This window comes from Mesocricetus auratus, unplaced genomic scaffold (genome assembly GCF_017639785.1).
Source record: "Mesocricetus auratus isolate SY011 unplaced genomic scaffold, BCM_Maur_2.0 Super-Scaffold_100029, whole genome shotgun sequence".
Classification (NCBI taxonomy): Eukaryota; Metazoa; Chordata; class Mammalia; order Rodentia; family Cricetidae; genus Mesocricetus; species Mesocricetus auratus.
Genome location: NW_024429210.1, coordinates 11,247,365 through 11,267,904, shown reverse-complemented (window position 1 = coordinate 11,267,904; position 20,540 = coordinate 11,247,365). Strand labels below are relative to the sequence as shown.

Below are 20,540 nucleotides of genomic sequence, written 5' to 3'. Positions count from 1 at the left end.
TTTTAAAAACAAGTTTCATAGAGCTGATAGGAGAGAAAATTGAGGGCTTCTGGGGAAAAGATGGAACCTCTATCATCATAAGCACGATTCACGTAGCTCAGTTGCCAGCCCTCTCTCTAACCTAGAGGACCAGAGACTTTAGTGTTCCATTAAATGCAAACTCTTGTGCATTTAACACGATGACTATGTCAGCAGAGTGAGGCAGATCTGGTTAGTCTTGGGTAGAATTATCACTTCTGGCTTTCCATTCTCAATTGTGCAAAAAGGAACCCACAGAGACAAATTCAAGTATCTATTTTGAAAAGTATTTACTTAGTTTGAATAAATTAATTGCAAATAAAAATTAAGCTACAATATATAGCCTCAACAGAAATGACAGGAACAAACAACACAGGACTTGATTTCCTTGCATTAGTCACAAAGCATGTGACCAGAAAACTTCAAAATCAACTAAATCTCTTTGAAAAAAGGGTAATAACCAGCAGTTACTGATACATCACAGCTAACTTATAATACAAATTTCTTGACATGCATTTCCTGAGTGAACCCAAATGATCATTTTCAAAACAAAGAATTTGACAATCAAGTAAAATAAAATAGTTCATGGCTTCTAAGTGACTTTTTTGTTTACTTAAAAAAAAACAACAAAACACTGATGTAGTAAGATAAAGTAAAGCTATACTACCACATATAAAAATTTGACAATAGTCGATTAAGTATTATACAGTTTTTCAAACGAAAGGAAAAGAAATCAAAGACTGAAAGATGGCTGTCTAATCTAAATGTATGCTGATTTCTATAAGTGTTAAAAGGGTTTGGTGTAGTGCAACTGTTTGTATGTCTGGTGCATTTTAAAAAAGGCTAGGGTGAGAAGAAACTGTCTTGCAAAGCACATACTGGATTTAGAGAACTAAGAGACCCTGGGGTGTGTCCTCCTTTGCTGCCACGCCCCTTCATCCGCCAACCAGACATTTCCGGAGTCACACTGAGGCCACTGTCCTTAGGAGTCAAGCCCGCAGTTAAGGCTGGTCTGCTGGGTTACAAGGGAGGTACTGCTGTCGTTCAACCCTTCGTAGCTCTACATTTCTACTGCTTGGAATAACCCAATACAGAATAATTTACAAAACACTTTATTTCTTTTTCCTAAAAGCAAATCAAGTAATTTTCTTCTCTTGTTAATTTCTTGTTAATTTATGCGTTTCTCATAGGATTTTTTCTTTTTTCTTTTTCTTTTTCTTTTTTTTAGAAACAGTGAACAGATGAACCACAGTTTATATCCAAAAAAATAAACTTGCCAAATGTCGCTGGCACTAAAAACAGATCAGTTACCATGGGAGAAAAATAGATCATCTAGATTAGATTGCATATTCAAAGGAGCATATAAAATGTCTCTTAGCATTAGCTTTTGTTATAGTACTACACTTGAGAGAAACATTAAGGAAAAAAAGTTTTTTGATTAACTTCAATGTGGTTAAAAACAAACACCTTTGAGACAATGGTAATTCTGTGAATCTGGTTTTATGGAATACTCTAATCCATCAGATTCCCTACCTACACTGGCCCGGGGGAGGGAAGCTCTTGTCTTTCTCCTTAGCTTTGCAAATCCTTGAGCTATGTGCTCACTATGCTACCATTCACACCAAATGTGTGTGACACCGTCGTTACCATGCTACTCTATCACGACATTCTAAGGTATTTTCTATGATAAAGATAAATAGAAAAAATTAATATACACATTGCTATATTTTACAATGTTTGCAACAAATTGTAAACTAATGTAGTTTGAACCAAGACCCTCAGTTATACAGAAGAACTCAACACTGAGTATGGGTGGTGATTCAAAACACTAAAATGAAGGCATCAAATTAGACTATGTCTTTTTCTCCTCAAAATATATTTTCAAAACTCAGAATTCAGAAGTCTGGAACTTTCAAAAATTCCTTTGCTTGAGTTTCCCAGATTTTTCTCAGAAATCACTATTATAAATATTTAAAAAATTCTTCATCTTAATGCAAATGACCAGAGCTGAGAAACTTACTTGGACAACTGGTTGGAAAACCCAACTCGCTTAGCTTATAAACTTATAATGCAGTCCTAGAGACAGCTGTTAGTCTAGAGGTCCTTGGAAAATAAGTCTGATATAGCCTTGTTCACCAGCCAACTGATGTGCACAAAAGGGACAGGCTGCGTGGAAAGTGTGAGTACCATGAGGAAGTGGGATCTGGGACCAGTAGGCCGTTGTCTTTTCTGAACACACGTGCCCACAAGGGCTGAAGGCATGGGTGGGAGGGCCGGCGTCCACATAAAACCCAGCTTCACATCCAAGCCACAGAGGGACATAGGGACCGACAGACCTACACATAGGACATTCACGATCCTTTCCGTCCCGTTCTTCTTTGTTTCCCCAGTTATGATAACCATGAACATGGCCACAGTTTAGGTATACCCACGGTTGTTTTTCATCTACAACGTCCTTCCTCTTCATACTGGGAAAGGCTAGTGTGTTGAACCCTACGGGGCACTGAGGCCGTGCTGCGTTGATTTCCTGTCTCAAAGCTTCTAAGTGCTTCACAGTAGGAGTGTGGGAAAGGCCTTCTGCAGTACGCCATAACAAGGTTGCACCACAAAGGTCAATTAAGGAGCCATCTTGTAGCTGATTGGTTTCGATTTCCACCTGAAGGAGAAGAGAATCAAAACCACATTTACCGTTGTGTTTACACTAGGTCTTCAGTAAGTCCTAATAAGACACAGAACCTTCAGGATTACCTGCTAGACTTAAGGAAGTTTCTATTTGGGTGGAATGTGGAAACAGAAATTTTAGAAGTTATGAAAAATGCTAAATTTGAAGATGAACAATACCACATTGAACAGTAACTTCCTTCATTCAAGCTAAAAGATAGCTTATGATTTAATTATCTGGCTAATCAATAAATTTAGTTATTTTTAATTCGTTAAGTATAGTCAAAGACATGCACAAAAAATAGACGCTTAACATTTTCTAACTGAAACAAAACATCATCCTCTAGAATTAGTGTCTGGGGGTCAGGGTTTGATGGTCTTAGTTTTTGCGTGTCAAGAATAAGTCTAAAAGTTGAAAAAAACCAATCAACTCTCTCTCTCTCTGTCTCTCTCTCTCTCCCAGTTCAACTCACCTTATATTTACTTATGTTTACTGTTGTAAGAAGAGGCTACACAGAAGTACTTACCATCTTTCCTCTCTGTTGGGCTGATCTGGTTTCTCGAAGACTGAATACATTCCCACAAACTGATATTTCTCTCCATATTCCAGGCTTGGAGTCTTCTGTGAACCCATTTCGTGGATGCATCACAAGAACACCATTAGTGGTCAAGCCATCCATCTGCCCATCAGACGTCTTCCATTTGGCAGCCTTTTCCTGTAAAAAGAGTGACTTTCTACTTATGTGCAATTTGGAAATAGAAACTTCTATAAAAAATGCATTAGGAAAAAAAAAGCTTTTTACCCCAAGAAAGATGTTTTTTGATGAGTCGAACCCTGCAGCATAAATCCGAGCTGTAAAGGGGGGATTGCGCTCGCATATGATCCTACAGGCAAATCTGGAGATAGTGCTTTGTACTGACTGCGTGTCAGAGTTACTCTGACTTCCAGGAACTGTGTCAGTTACTACAAAATCAATAGGACTTTCAGTTGACCGACCAATCTAAAGGGGAAAAAAAAGAACATATGACTTCATTCAAAGACCACAGTAGAATCCATTAAGAGATACAGTAAAAGCATTAGGCATCTGCAATTTCTAAATTTCAGACTTAGCAGTACTATCCCCACCTACACCTTTGAAAGCCAATCTGTCACACTCTCCGATACAGCAGTCACTTGGAGTGCAGAACTAAGTGGGAGCACACAATGAATTCCCAAGACCCTCAGGGAATCCAATGTGGGGGAGGTTCTTAGATGGCCTTGGGGTCTAACCCTTTTAAGCATATACTATCCCACCTTATATACATGGAAGGTGAGTAAATCTTTTATGACAGCTCTAGAACATCACTGAAATAAACCTAACCTGCTGCTGTGTTCAGGAGCTGTCCACAAACCCTGCTCCTCCCACTAAAGGCCATGGATACAGCCTTGCTCAGAGTCTCTGGAACAGCTCTCCACCAGTTTGCACCAGGTTATTAAATAGCAGCTGTCAGTTTCTGCTTTGGGTTGTGCTTGTTTTTAGCAACAAAAGCTTCTCTTCCAACCTCTCACTCTGATAAGGATTGAGACATCAAATAACTAAACTTCAAAGAACAGTACTTCAAAAGGTACCTTTGTTTCAGGGTCCCCAAGGAAGCACAGAAAAAAAGAATTCTCTATGTAGCCTGTAGGATTTGTCATATACCTTGGTATTTTTCATTTCTGAGCAATAGGTTTCTAACTGGAGTCCTCGGTGAGGCAGGTGTCAGGGTAAAACTACCTTTAAAGTACTCACTAGTAAGAATGTTTTTTGCATCTTGAAAGGGGAAAAAAGGAATGAAACAGATGACAAAAGTGACTCATGTCTCGGTTTTAGTGGAAATGTTTAGAAGTCATAGGCTCTTTAACGTATTAATGATGGCACATAGAAAATACCAACTCTCTACAAACAGGATTTCTGTGTGTGTGTGTGTGTGTGTTGGGGGGGGGGGGGAGTCTAGCTCTATAGTCCAGGATGGCCTCCTTCTGCTTCAGTTTCCCAAGGAGCTGGAATCACAACTGTGTGCATCAGTGTATGGTTTTTACTTTTCCAGAGGAGACAGAAGTGAACCCAAGGGCTGCCTTAAAAAGTCAACCAATTTCATGTTACTTCTATGTACCATGCTCTAGCTGTAAGTAGAATTGTCAATTTTCTACCATATTTTATACTATTTCTCTGACATCCTTTTTTTTTTTTTTAAGAATCCCTTCTATGGTTATTATCAGAGGTCCTATTAAATCCAGTTAGAAGGTATAGATTTGTTTTGTGTTTCTCTGAGACAGGGATTCTCTGTGCAGCCTTGCTTGTTCGGGAACTGGCTCTGTAGACCAGGCTGGCCTCAAACTCACAGAGATCTGCCTGCCTCTGCCTCCAAAGTGCTGGGATTAAAGGCCTGAAAGTACAGATTTTAAAAAAGACTATGAAGTCTTTTACCTGTCCTTCCTCCCCATCAGAAGTCTGCACTTCACACTGAGACACTGGGACCCCTCCACATATAACTGAACTGGAATCTGAATTTCTACCCAATAGACTCAGCATGAATGTTCTTAGTTTGGAAGGCAGATAATTCATCCCTCAATAATGAAGTAATTTACTTGACTGGTTTCTGATTTTTCTTAAACTTTACAGTGCAGATATCTTTAATTTTCCATAGGGATGATGCACATAGAAAATTAACTTAGGAAAACAAAGAGGCAACTACAAAGGATAAGATAAACATATAAATACATGGTTACTTTTTGAAGTTAAATTTCAAATATGTGAGCAAACAGCTACCTGTCATCTTGATTTTTTAAAAAACTAATCACATTCGTTTTAAATACTGATTGTTGATAAGGATATGGAAAAACACTGTTACTATTATGTTGTATTGTGATCCAATCTTTTATCACTAAGGATGTTGTTAGTAAAAAACAAGAGAAACAAACATCTATATTCTAATAGTAACTGTAAAGATACTGTTCTTAAATAATAAACCTACATCTCATCTACAGAGCTAGATGAGAGATCAGCCTCAAACGTATTTTGCTAACGATCAAAACTAAATACATCTCTAGGTCCTTTCATTTAGCATTATAAAGAAAAATGAAAAAAACTAATTGGGACAACAATTTTAATTGACTGGTAATAGTCAATTCTAGTTAAGTTTCTTTAGAAAACCTAACAGTAAGAGAGAAAATACCAAGAATTTTATGTCTCTGGGCTTCACTGCTCTATGATCTATCAGCATATAAAAACAAGCATCAACATCAGATTGCTGCAGAGGACGGGAGCCAGAGGAAGAGATTTTTATTACGCCAGTAGCCTTGACCAGTTGAGTGCTGAAAACCAAATTCCTCTAGTTGATGTAAAGAGTTAGAAATTGCCTGTTTCTTTGTTGCTTAGAAAGGAAGCTGGGAGGTGGGCAACAAGAAGTCTAAATTATGTGCATCTGGGTTTCTTGTTTGGAACAGTAACAACTATTATTTACTATGAGCTACTCACAGCTGGCCCAGATCTGCATCTGCTCCATGCACACACCCCCTTCAGCCTCTAACCATCCTGAGGGAGAGAGAGGCTGTTCTCTGCACTTTACAGAGGAGGAGAAGGCACAGAGTAGCTAAGACATGTTTACCAGGCCAGAAGAGACACTAGATCCCCTGGAACTGGAGTTATAGGCTGTTAAGAGCCACTTTAAGGTGGTGCTACGAACCAAACCTGGGTTCTCTGCAAGAGTAGCAAGTGCTCTTAACCCTTAAACCAACTCTCTAGCTTCAGAGCCCAATTTCAAACAATACTATGATGACTTTTAGATACGGAATTTCAAAACTCAATACATATTTTAAACAGATACAACATGAAAGTATATTTAATCTGATCATAGCAGAGTCATTGACAATAGATTTTTTAACTTTTTCATTTTTAAAGAAAAATTTTATGTTATAGTACCTGAAACATATCAGTGTTGCTGTCATGAGTATACTCAACCACCACAGTCTGGGCTCGAGATAATGTGTATGATATGCTATGCTGGTCCTTGTTGCTTATTGCCTATGAATGAAAAGGTTAACAGCAAAAATTAGCAGTCAATCAAATCAGAAAAATCTCTTCAACTAAAGGAAGGTAAAATATTTGTCACATTCATGTATTTCCCTCCTGGAATTTAGGGCAGAGGCTAGAGACTCTATATAACTTCAATTGTGATTGTGGCTTCTCAGGTTCAATGGTAATAGGATACTTAATAGACAAGAACAAAAACATAAATTTTAAACTCTTAAAAAAAGCCGTGTTTCATTTAAAAGTACTTTAAATTACAAGGGGATTAAAATCAAATACCAAGTGGAAATTGAAACCAACACCTAGCATTTCTTTGAAAAATACAAAAATCTTGCAAGGAACAAAAAACTCATTTTTAAAGTGATATAAAGACATATATAGTTAAACCAGAATTATCAGCTCATTTTATAACCCTACAGATGGCAAGTGTTTATGATACACTGAACCAGACACGGAAAAATTTACAGATGATTAAACATTACAAGAAAAAATAGAGGCAATGATGACGGCCACGGCTTTTTTTTTTTTGTTTTTTTACGAGACAGGGTTTCTCTGTATTGTTTCGGAGGCTATCGGTCCAGCCCGGCCTCGAACTCACAGAGATCCGCCTGCCTCTGCCTCCCGAGTGCTGGGATTAAAGGCGTGCGCCACCACCGCCCGGCCGACGGCCACGGTTTTTACTTATCCTAAATGGAAATACACTTTTCTATTTTCAGGCTGCCTATGGCAATGAGCTGAAGATAATACTGGAAGAGAAAACGTAGTTACTGCACAAAAGGCGTAGAAACAGCTGTATAAAAGGAAAATAGGTAAGAAGACACAAGAGTAAACATAGCAAAAGGAGGGGAAATGTTTCCATTTTTAGTTTATCTGTAATAGGTAAGGCCTCCTGAAGTTTTAATATTAAAGAAATTAATTTTCAAATATCTAAAGATAATACCTAAGTACCAACTACCAGGTTTTAACAAAGCTTTAAAAAATGCTATTTTAGCTGGGCGTTGGTGGCACACGCCTTTAATCCCAGCACTTGGGAGGCAGAGGCAGGTGGATCTCTGTGAGTTCGAGGCCAGCCTGGTCTACAAGAGCTAGTTCCAGCACAGCCTCCAAAGCCACAGAGAAACCCTGTCTCGAAAAACCAAAAAAAAAAAAAAAAAAAAAAAAAAAAAGCTATTTTACCATCTCACTTGTTTGAGACAGGATCTCTGGATGTCCTGGTACTTGCTGTGTAAACCTGGCTGGCCTCTTAATTTACAGAGAACCACCTGCCTTAGCTTCCTGAGTGCTGGCATTAAAGGCATGCACTACCATACTAGGTTTCTGTGTTTTTGTTTGTTTTGAAAGAAAGAGTTGGAATATATATCTATCTCCCAGGCTGGTCTTAAACTTGAACTCCTTCTGTCTTAGTTTCTATGGAGTGCAGAGATTACAGGTACATGCTACCATACTGGCTTTATGTAGCTCAGGATAACCTAGACCTCACTATGCAATGGAGACTGGCTTTGAACTCTAGAAACTCCTTGGTTTTCCACGTGCTGGGGTTATATGGGTGTGGGCAATCAATCAGACTCTCTCTCGATCACAAACATTATCTATCTATCTATCTATCTATCTATCTATCTATCTATCTATCTATCCATCCACCCACCCATCCAATCTATCTGGCTTAGTACAAAATGCATTAGCCCACTGAGCCATCTTGGTGGCCCTCCTCTGCGTTTCTTTTAATTCTTAAAATAAACCTTGAGATATAACTGTGGCTACCCACATGCCCTTTTCTATGTTCCTCATGAATGCAGTATGGATAAATCACAAGTATGGTGCTAATTTTACTACATATTTATGTAGTCATAAATATAATTGTTCACATGTTTTAAAATCTACAGAAATTCTATATTAAGAGAATTTAAGTAATTGCTAACTTCTGGATTTTTTTTTTTTTTTAGGGGAGCAAGGGCAGGGGACAAGGCTTCAAGGTGTTGCCCATGTTGAGCTTCAACTCTCCATCCTTCTTTAGCCTCTGGAGCACCGAGATGACAGGTACGTGACACATGCCAAGGCTAAAAGTTTTGTTGCAGCTAATGTGTTGGGATCGAACACAAGGCATCACACAAGCCAGGAAATAGTCTATGACTAAGCTACATCTTTAGTTCTGAAAGTTAATAATTTCTAAAGAGTTTATGAGTACTAGGCTATAATCGTTTTTCAGCTGTTACACCTTTTCTTAAATTAGGAGTAAGAACTGTAACAGGGTATGCCTGAGTCCCACTGAAAGTCAGGGACTTTCATCCTAGATGACTGCCAGACATTTATAAAAGTTAAATTTTCTTCATGATATATCAGAAATTTTAAAAATTGACACTCATCAATTTTCAATCCCTGAGATTTTTGTTGTTTAAAAAGGAGATAACAATGAAAACAAGAAAGGCAAGATAATATAAAAAATTGAGAAAGTAGGGCTGGGAGATATCTCAGTGCTAGGGGCAGAGACAGGAGGACACCTCAAGCTCACTGGCCAGCCAGCCCATTGATTAAAGGCCTCCAGGTTCAGTGAGACACTGACTCAAAAACCAAAATGGGGAATGACTGAGGAAGCCACCAGATGTTGACCTCTGGCCTTCACAGGCACGCAGACATGTTTGCAAATTCACACATGTGTGCACATACACAAAATGAGAAAGTAGATTATATGCATTTCTCTTGACACTGGTCCCTCAACCAGAGGTATTATACAGCTAAGAGGCATCTGAAAATATTTAAATGCTTTTGGCTGTCACAATGATGTTAGTGATTAAATGACTTTCAGTGCACATGGAACCAAGGACTTAAATATCTTGTAACACGTGAACAGTCCTCAAAATGAAGAACTGGTATATTCCAAATTCTGATATACTTCCATGGGCAAGCATCACAAGGAGTAGCTCAGAACGAGCTGCCACCATCTACTCTCCACACTCCTTCTCTACAAAAGAGCAAGAGGGAAAGAACCCCGTGGGCAGACAGCCCTCCCACACATTCATCAGCTCTCACACAGTGAGCAAGGAGAGGCCAGATGAAGGAGTGATATTCAAGCTGGATATAAAACAAGGCTGAAATATAGATAACTTCAGGGACCAGACACCTAAAACAAGCAGCATATCCCAACTGTAATGCATCTCATTTATTTAACCACACTTTAAAGCACAGATTCTCTAACGCTCATGCGCACCCTAGGGCTACTTAGTTCCTGATACCTCTACAAGTCAAGGAACTCTGTAATGGTTTTTATCCGGATACCACATTACTGAATTCAGTTTGTTTTATAAACTGGAAAGAGAGGAATTCCAAGGCAAAAAGAAGACTCAAATCTTTCTCCACTTTCATCAGTCTAAAAAGGCACAAGAGTCTTAACTCTAAAACTCTTGGTGAGGAAATAAAAGGGCTGGGAGGATGAACAAGGCCTGGAGGGTGGGAACGTTAGGTCTGGCTGAGAACACGCCTTCCACTGTTTTCATTCTGTCAGTGGCTGCTTGGGTCCACTGTGAGCAAGGGCCTGGGCAGAATCTATGAAGGGCATAGGCCAAAAACCAAATCAAAACCAGAGGACCCATGGAGCTTAGACTGGAAACAGTTTCTTCTAATTTCTACCTGCCCCTGTCACAAGGGGCAGTTGGGGTGGGGGGTTCCATTCGACAGACTTTCAAATGGCATGTTTCCAAAGTCTCTTCCTCAATCTAAACAAAAGGAGAAATATGAAACAGAAATGCAAAGCACTAGAGAATACAGACCACACATAAGAATAGTTCAATTTTCCAATTAACTTCTTTAGAAATTTATCTTACCTTGGCAGCCTGAGGGGTACATGCAATATGCACAGTGCTGGGCTTCACCCCATTTGCCTTAGGTCTTTTAAACAAAGCAAACCTACTTTTCCTCCTTCCTCTATCGCCGTTTGGGAGAGACCCATTATACCTGGCAGGAAAGAAAAGCAGTTTAGTTGATCTCTTTTAAGGATTACACAACCATAAAACAAAGGTTATAGTTTGTCTTACATGTGTGTTTAATTTTCAATTAATTACCTCAAATTCCCTTCTAGCAACTGCTGATCTTCAGTCTACCTGCTTGGGTGTGAAACAAAATGAGACTCTTTCTGGCTATGTTTTGAGCCACAGAGAAGTATCATACATCACTCTGAGTTACCCATAAAAGCAAGAACTGAGTAATGGGTATCAGATTCCTTATGACTATACTTTTTAAGGTAAACATTTTACAGCATTAATTGAAACAGAAACTCTAATTGTGAACCCAACACTTTGAAAGCCGAACTTTTGCAGTAAGGAAGTGTCTTAAGTCCTAGCTACCCGAATAGAACAGTAATGTGTTGCCATCTCCTGTTCAACTGAGTTTTCCCAATTAGTGCTTAAGCCTACTTCTGCTGCTTCAATCTTCCAATCATTTCTCTATAACACATGTAAACCTCAAGAGCAAGCAAGTAAGAAACATAAATAAAACAACTTGGAAAAAATGAAAAATAAACATATCTGGGTATGTACCACAATCAGGCACTACTGAATTCATTTTAATACTATACTAAAAAACAAACAAACAAATCTGGTATATTAAACAGCCCTAAAGCAATCCATTTTCTAAAAGTCTAGCCAAAGTTGTAATGCTGTGGTTACTATAATGAAATTTATGCTGGGTGACTGGCATGTGCCAGCACATCCCACATAAGTTTGCTTTGGGTTTGGCCAGTGCAGCTGACTTGTTCTGGGCAATCTCACTAGCACTGTTGGAAGAAACAATGGACCTCCAGTCAGAAGCTATAGACAGGAGTTGTGAGGTTGTTGGGCAGTTAAGAGCACTGGTTACTTTCCCGGAGAGCCCAGGTTCAAATCACATCACTCACACAGTGCTCACAACTTTCTGTAACTCCAGTCCCAGGGAACCAAAGCTGCCTCTGTGACATCGGGCATGCGTATGGTGCACAGACACACATGCAGGCAAAGCACCTACAGATGCTAAGTTTAAAAAGTCATAGATAAACAAGAAGCTATACCAGTCTGACTCTCAAAGACAGTACAAAGTGTAGAGCACCAGATATTTAGGGAAAAAAATAAGTACCAGGTGGGCAGGAAATTTCATAATTTTCAGTTTCTCAACTTCTTAGTTAACACACTGTACTTGCATTTTGCAGTCATTCCAAGTTTAGATTAAAATAACTGAAATAATAGAATCACCTATTCTCTCTTCAGATTGCCTTTCTGGGAGATAAATGAATAAGATAACTGTGATGCAAATGGATACTTATATGCTGTGCTTGAGTTATTTGATTGCTCCCGTAGGTCTATAAACCTGGTCCTTATGCACAAGCTTACACTACCCAGAAGGCAAAAGGACAAACAAATACGTACTAAGGTACACAAATGACCTCAAGCAGGGAAGGATAGGACAGAAAATGCAAATTCCTTCTCTAGGGTAGGACAAGGTAAAGTTTACTCGGTACTTGAATGACAGATGTTATTTATTGTGTGGCAGCTTGCAGGCCAGGAGAGGGTGCTGGATCCTTTGGGTCTGTAGTCGCAGCCACCATGAGCTTCCTGGAGGGGCTGCTGGGAACTGAGCTCAGACTCACTGGGAGTTAAGAGCAGCAAGCACTGTGACCGTTAGTCTCTGAGCCATCTCCCTAGCCTCTTATTCATAACTCAACTTACAAAAGCGGCATAAACATGGGCATTAGGAATTTCTTACACTGCTATCAAACAGTATTAGCTCTATATTCTTCTGCAAGTGTTAAGGCATGAATTCTTACACACAAATTAACAACAGTTCTAACCTAGAGACCACATCATGTTGTTTTATGTCTCTTACCCTAAGACAATGAGTTCACCATATTTCACTGGGGCTTTGGAAGGATGGTTTTCTTGATCAGGAGAAAACATGAGCTTGGCTGTCTTTCTCAAATCTTTGTTCACTGGTCAGGAGCCTTGAGACACCTTTTGCATTATTTCCTAAAGAGAAATAGCTTTTGTTAATAACAAGAACAATGATTCCAGTTTAAATAAAGACATTATTTCCAGCAGTCTTTGTGAGACCATTACGCAAATCATATGAAATACACAGCATGTAATGTTTCCCCTGATAATGGTTCTCTATTTGACACAGACAGATCAAATGTACATCTGGCTGCCCACCACTTTACAGAAAGTACTTGCACATTTCCCTGTTATTTCTACAAAGTATAATTAAAGACCCTGGATATAATAACATTTAAGGGAGGGGATCGTGTGAGGCTCTGCTTAGAGGTGCTTGCCAGAAAGGCTGAAGGACCTGAGTTTGATCTGGGACCCCATATGGTGAAGGGAAAGAAGCAACTGCTGCAAAATGTCCTTTGACCTCCACACGCACACCATGGCAATGCAGGCACATGATTAAAAAAATCTACCATCTGTCTGTCTGTCTGTCTGTCATCTATCTATCTATCTATCTATCTATCTATCTATCTATCTATCTATCTATCATCTATCATCTGTCTAAGAAGATTTGAGAAGCTGAGAAAGGCAGAACAACAGGGACTTGGGGATCCAAGCAGCAATACAATAGTGAATTCCCTGTGCTCTCTTTGGGTAATCTATGCCAGATGTGGGACCGATGAAGTCAGCAGCCTGGAAATATGAACTAGTATAGACAAAACAAGTAAAAGTGTTTCCTGTTTAAAGGCACAATAAAGTGGCAGCTTAGTAAGATAGAAAGCTTTGACCATAGCTGGTCTACTGCAGCCAAACACTACTGAAACTGCCCCATTCTCACCAGCCAGTGCTCAGTGTAGAGCCTTGACAACCACTGTAACCACAGAAAGACACAGAAAGTCCTGGAGGACAGTGTTAATGCAGGCTTAGGAAGACAACACTTACTATAGTGGACAAGCACACTCTCACTCACTCCCAGCGACAGCGGTGGAGACTACATGAAGCTCAGAAGCACTCAGAAGTAAGAAGGGTCCTTCCCTCACCTGCCAACAGAGGCTGAGTAAGGAACCTAGACTATATCTGCTGTCAGTAACAGGAAGGCACCCACCACCCTGACAAAGCAGTGCCAGGAAAGGGCGGTACAAACAGAAGGTTTAGATGATATACAGTTTCAAAACACCATTTGAAAATAGCCAGGTTTCAATACATCACTCCAACATATCAAGAACCAGAAGATTTAAAAATTAGAAGAGGTTGCCAACAGATGACAAAACTGAGATGACAAACCCAAGACTTACAAGAGTTACAGGCAGCCATGATAAAATGCTCCAATAAGCAGTTACAGGCACATCTGGGACAGTGGGGATAAAGTACTAACTCTCAGCGAACAGACAGAAGGTACAAAGTGGAACTCTTTGAGCCAAGAAACACATTAAATCACAATAGAGAAGCTTATTAGGCAGGCTGGACAAGAGCAGGACAGTGCCTTCTGGGTCTGCGGACTACAGCAAAAGGTCTGACATTTGTGTCACTGGAGCTCAAGAAGAAAAAGTACAGACCTAACCCAAAACTCAAAGATGCATTCATTGTCTGAAGACACAACAGATTTGGGCCAGAAATAAAACTATGGATTCCAGATACTAAACAATCCTGTCTCAAGATAACCCACATACCCACACCAAGGTAAAAGTTCTAAAGCCTGAAGTCAAGAAAAAAACCCTTAAAACAAACAAAAAGAAACTATTTTATCTACAGTGAAGAAGCTTATTAGAATGACAGTGTGCGGGTCACCAGAAACCACACGATCCATAACAAGTGGCTTAATATATTTTAAAAAATTATTTATTTAAAGCAGCCTGTTTAGCCTATAAAATGCTGTTTGTAGGTATAGTAAGAAATATCAACAGAAAAATCTGTATCCAATAGAATCAGAGGGAAATAATCAAGACATTCTCAGTGAGAAAAACTGAAGAAGAATCTGCCAGTGCCACATCATAAAGGAATGACTAGAGGGAGTTCTTTCAACAGAAAGAACAGCTAACACAGTAGCAAAACTACAGGTAAGTTAAAAAATAAAACCACCTCTCCTTTTATATTTTCCAAGTTATGGTATTAGTAAAGCATGGCTACTCCTGAAGTCTGAAACCATTATTTGAATGCCCATATTTGACTGACATTAGTGTGTCACAGAGCTAGCAAGTGTTAGCCTGTGTTCTAGTTGCAGCTCTTTAAACAAAGCAATCTGTTTTCTCTATCTCTAAAAATGAAAGGACTAAAGTGGAATGAAGGGAATTTTGGAGCTGGAACAATTATAAGCAGCCATCTGGTCTGAGAATTTACAAGTAACGTATATGCACTATATTATTCAGGAAAAGTCTATAGCAGTGGTTCTCAACCTTCCTAATGCTGTTGTGACCTTTTAATACAGTTTCTTATGCTGTGGTGACACCCGACCATGACATTATTTTTGTTTCTACTTCATAACTGTTATGTTTGCTACTGTTATGAATTGTAATATAAACATCTGATATGCAAGGGGTCAAGATCCACAGGTTGAGAACCACTGGTCTTACAGTCTATACAGCAAATCAACACGTTTTAGCTTAGACAAGGAATTCAGGAATAAAAGCAAGTTTAGCATATGTCTCCCACTTTATATATTTTTTAGGATCATTGGACAAATTATCTGGGAAAACAAGATTATTTTCCTCAATCAGAGATATTCTTAATCTGCTTTTGACCCATTAGAAGTCCTGATTTTGAAATTTTTTTTTTTTACCAGTGACAGTAAAGCTGCAGTCACAGGAATAAGCTCAAACTCAACTTCTATTCCTATCTCTAATGTTCCAAAGCCCAAAACAATTCAGTACCATCAGCTATTTACATACTTAAATGATCCAAGATTAAGTTTTCTGAAATATAGCCAATTGACATGGCATTAGCATTATTAAGCCACAAATAAAACATGGCACTGCAGCTATTTCTCTTTCCCTGCATTCTCACATATTGAGCGATGGTTGTAATAGAAGTTGCTGTAATCTTTACATGAAGGCCATTGTCTATGTAATGGGTCAGCATTTTTTAACACAAGCCCAGTTGCTAGACAGTATTTTTGTATCCACTTCCTTCAAATATTCTCTATGTATTCTTAAACCTGAGTAAGTCCTGAGCTATATATACATTTGAGGATCTGAAATGGATACACATACAAAAATGTCTGAATGTCTCAGTTATAGGTTCTACTTGTTACCATTATGTTAGCAGAGCTGACACCATGTATGCAGTCCTATCCCAATATAATCTAGCACTAAGATTTTGAAACAGCATCATTAATTCCAAGTCAGGAAAACAATGTTAGGAATCTTGCTAAGATAATAAAGCTCTTTGCTGCTGTACTGAGCTCTGCTTAACTGTTGGAAATTATGCATGTTGCTCTCAATGTGAGGAACTAACCTTCCCGAGAAAATTACCCCACCCCCAAGCCTCATTTTCTAGCATGGTATCATTTTTTGGGTGTGGTTGGGAGAAAATGAAAATAAAGCCATAAAATATATTATAGTTTGACTGCTAAAAGTCTGTAGCCATTTGTTCTATAAAATGCAATAAAGGACATTTGCTTTCCTATTAAGTCTTCCCAAAGACAGACTTTTTTTTCCTAAAGAAGGGAAACTGGAAAAAAGATCTTTGTCCTTTAATATTACAGTTCTTTCCCCCCATTTACATTGGGTACAACCCTTTGCTTATCACCTACTAAACAGCTACAAATCCCTGTTCTGAAAGAGAAGTAGGACAAATACTAAGCCAGGAACAAAACAAGCGTGGCTGTTTTCAGTTTTTTTGATCACTTCTATTTCAGCAGGCAAATAGGTAGGCAGTAAAGTGGTGCTGAGACAAAGAAAGCTTTAAAACATGAAAACATGGCAATTCTTTATAATGAAAGATTGTGGGTTGAATATATTGCCTCTGATGGGGCAGATTTCTATTCTTCACTAGTGCTCCACTGCGTGAACCCAGCAAGATGGCTCACAAGGAACACTTAGGGAGACGTGTGGTGGAGCGTCTAAGGAAACGAGTGTAGCTGATGGAGAAAGGTGCACCTTCAATCACTGCTCTTGTGTCAGGGTCAGCAAGCAGCTTTTACACGAGAGGAAGTTGGCACCTCTGCCTTTTCAGCTTATTTTAGCAATAGAGGGAAAGAAAGTCCACAGTCCCTTCCCAAAACAAAGGGCACCACCATGCACCCTTCTAGATCAGCCAACCGACATGCTGAGACTCTTCTCATCACAAGGCTCACTTACTGCATCCTGACAGGAAAGCAACTAACATTTTAAAGATGTCATTTATTTCCTCTCAACTAGGGTTTTTCAGCCTCGGTACCACCAACACATTGATACTGTAGTTGCCAGGCCCTAGAGGTCAGTAATGAACATAATTATGATAATCAAAAAATCTGTATGATTCTGGGCATGGTGGTGAAGGGTAGAGGGATGACTAGTTGGGAGCTAGACTGGGTTGCATGAGTGCCAAAACACAGAAAACAAACACCAACCAAATCCCACATTCCACTTCATCCACATGAGGATTCCTCTCAAATCTTGAACTGGGAATAAGAGAATTTATCCTAACAAGGGAAATCTCCCTATTTTGGTGTATTATTTAGAGCACAGAAAGGTATTAGAGATACCTGCTTATTAACACAGAGATAACCACCATTCTTAAAGTTTTTATATTAAGTCTTGTGCTAACAAAGGGAATGGTTTTGAAGGTAGCTGTGTTTCGATGTTTGACTAGAGCTGATGGCTGAGTGAGAATGGGAAAATCTTTTGTCTTGACAGGAGTTAATCATCACTCCTATGCATTTAGAACATTTTGACAATGCCTCTTCAAGGGTCTGAAGCAAAGGAAGTGGAGTTCAGTGACCACAAAATGAGTTCAAGGAAAATGTTTCAGGCAGATGAGGAGGAGCGCTCTGGACTAGATTCACATTTGTAAAAATTAGAAGCAAACTCTGTTAAAAACAAGAAAATCCTTTTAAGTAAAAAGAATATCAATTTGAGTCAGCTATGAGTTAAGGTCTATCTTGCATCTGCACAGAGTACTAATGAACAAAATGCTTTCACATAACATCATTTCATTTGTGCCCTTAAAACAGCTCTCTGAAAAGAATATGAAAATCTTACTAATTTCTATTTTCTAGGAAAGAAACTGAGAAGGTCAGCAAGGCGATGGGTCATCTATGTTCAAACAGCTCTGGAAGAGACGGACTAAAATCTACACATAACTCAGGATACATCCACTTGGCTAATTTCTACCACAACTATACAAGAGCAGTCATTCCCATTTTATAAGTTGAGATGCGGGTGGGGAGTTCCCAGAGGGAAGGCTATGAGGTAAGATTGGATGAGCTAGTTCTCACCTGAGAACCAAGACACCCCATTATGGTGTCACTAGAATACACACTGTATAAAACAACGCAAACACTTACAATTCAGTGTGAACTTATGATAGACATACAACCGTACTAGTGCTTTTTGAGTCCATCTGAACCTCTGTCACTTCCTCAATGTTCAGTGTATTTGTCAACCCTATTTCCTGGTAGTGACCACCAGTAAGAACTTTAGTAAATGAAATGGGCTTTGTATTTTTTAAACAATGGAGGGAAGAAAGGAATCCAAGGGAGAAGCAGGGTATCACACAAAAGCAATTTTTTTGGTAGCATGAGAAAGAAAAAACATGTATTAGAAAACGAGTCCAGACAGCTCAAGAAGAAAGTTCAAGTCAAGAAGAAACTGCAAGACAGTCTTCCTGACTTGGGGGAGCAGGGTCTGTTTAAATGCTCACCACACTGACCCCAAACCAGTTTTCCTTGTTACTGGAATAAGTATTTTTCAAACTCGCAACTCAAATATGTTTATTGTCCTCTGTCCATTTTTAGCCTGTATTCAACAATTTTAGATTACCTAAACTGCTGAAGTGAGTTTATGTTTCTAAAAAGCAAGTTGGAAATTCCCCTAATAACTATTAAAGTAACAAAATTTTATAGAAAGCAGCAAGTTCGGTGGGACTTAGCAGCTATTCAGAACACAAGCATAGGAAAAGTACAGGGAATTCTAGCTCCTAAGTCAACATACAACACCACTAGCTCTCCACCGCCACCCTTCATAATGGCTGATAGTGGGTTCTGTCTCTGTGCCAACAACTGTTCTAAGTGTTTTACATGTATGAGATTTAGACTTCACAGTAGCTATTACGACGCTCAATTTATAGGTAAGAACAACGAGTGACTGCTCACATTTCATCACTGTCAACTGCTGAAATATGATGTACTGAAGGACACGAGGGGGTTATGCTTGGAAAGTAATTTAAGCATTAAGCCAGAAACATCCCAACTCTACACTACAAGAGCACACACAAGAGCCCATGTAACTGGTTCCATTGTCCTACCAGGCACAATCTAAAGAATAAATTTCTACAAGAAATCATCGTTTGAATTTTCTCAGTAAAGTGATCAATTGCTTAAAGTTGAGTTTTACTGTACCAGTAATAAAATTCCAACTTGGGGAAAAGGAGTAAAATGGATTTCTTCCCAACTACTTCAACCCATTATCAACTTAAGAAATTTAAAAAGCGGAATACCAAGTAATGGTCATTGCTGTACTTCTAGGAGTAAGGAATATTAATTTTAAATGGGCCATGATAGAAAGTACTACTAAATGATAATGCTGAGCAGTTAAATTACTCCTAGAAATAGAATATAGTCTTATTAAAACACTGAACAAAATTACATACATTTGCTTAGAAAAGCAACAACATCCAAATTATGTAAGTGAACAGAGAAATAAGGAAAATATTACATAGGCACAATGCAGTTTCTCTCAGTTATAATGAAGAATGAAGTGATATCATCTACAGGATAATGGATGACTCTGGAGAGCATGTTACATGAAATAAGCCTCCCTCTCTCTCATTTATGGAACCTAGATTAAAAACATACAAATGTGAAAGTAGAAGGGAGGACTAGAGAGATGGCTCAGAGGTTAAGAGCACTGTCGCTCTTCCAGAGGTCCTGAGCTTGATTCCCAGCAGCCACATGGTGGCTCACAACCATCTGTAATGAGATCTGGTGCCCTCTTCTGGGCCTGCAGGAATACATGCAGGAAGAACACTGTATGCATAATAAGTAAATCTTTACAAAAAAAGTAGAAGGGGTACTATTGGGGAAAAGATGGAGAAGAGGATATGGGAAGGCGTAGATATGAGCACAGAACATGATTATACATGTATGAAATGCCATAACAAAACCCATTGTTTTGCACAAAGATATGCTAACAATAAGAAAGTTAGGGTTGGTGAGATGACTCAGCAGATAAAGGTGCTTATGGCGCAGGCCTGGCAACCAGAGTTCAATCCCTGAAACCTACTTAAATGTATAAGGAGAGAATCGACTTACAAATTATCCTTTACAAACATGCCCCCATCATACATAAAAGAGTAGACAAATGTAAAATGCATCTTCTGTTCTAATTCCTCAATAAAAATTCCCTATGATATGCTTAATTGCTCTCCATCTTCAGCAACAGTGCTGATGAATCAATTGTCTTCTCAACTAGACTGTGAAACCTTAAAGGATACTGTGAAGTACATAAAATATTTATCAGGCACTCTCAATGTATGTATGTAAGCTGCTCAACAAAGCAAGCATGCCACATAATAAAAAAAAAAAGGCAACAGCAGAGTCAAAATGTGACATCCTTTACTAATTACACAGGGGAAAGTACTAAGTACAAGGAGGGAGAAACCAGTAGTTATTCCATGAACCAAATGACCAAGTTTGACACTGCCCATAAAAAGACATTTTGTCATC

The 20,540-nt window shown here is 38.9% G+C and overlaps 1 protein-coding gene across 3 annotated transcripts in view; it reads right to left on the bottom strand.

Annotated features, from left to right (window-relative positions):
* Positions 1-291: 291 nt before the first annotated feature.
* Positions 292-20,540, bottom strand: part of Peli1 (pellino E3 ubiquitin protein ligase 1) — a 54,922-nt gene continuing 34,673 nt past the window's right edge. For all 3 annotated transcript variants that reach the window (XM_040733189.1, XM_040733191.1, XM_040733190.1), the window contains exons 2-7: positions 12,579-12,718; positions 10,550-10,679; positions 6,624-6,725; positions 3,483-3,680; positions 3,207-3,395; positions 292-2,674 (exon numbers count right to left, since the gene is read on the bottom strand). In XM_040733189.1, coding sequence (XP_040589123.1) covers positions 2,108-2,674; positions 3,207-3,395; positions 3,483-3,680; positions 6,624-6,725; positions 10,550-10,679; positions 12,579-12,649 — 1,257 coding nt within the window. In that variant the 5' untranslated portion in view covers positions 12,650-12,718 and the 3' untranslated portion in view covers positions 292-2,107. The remainder of the gene's footprint in view (positions 2,675-3,206; positions 3,396-3,482; positions 3,681-6,623; positions 6,726-10,549; positions 10,680-12,578; positions 12,719-20,540) is intronic.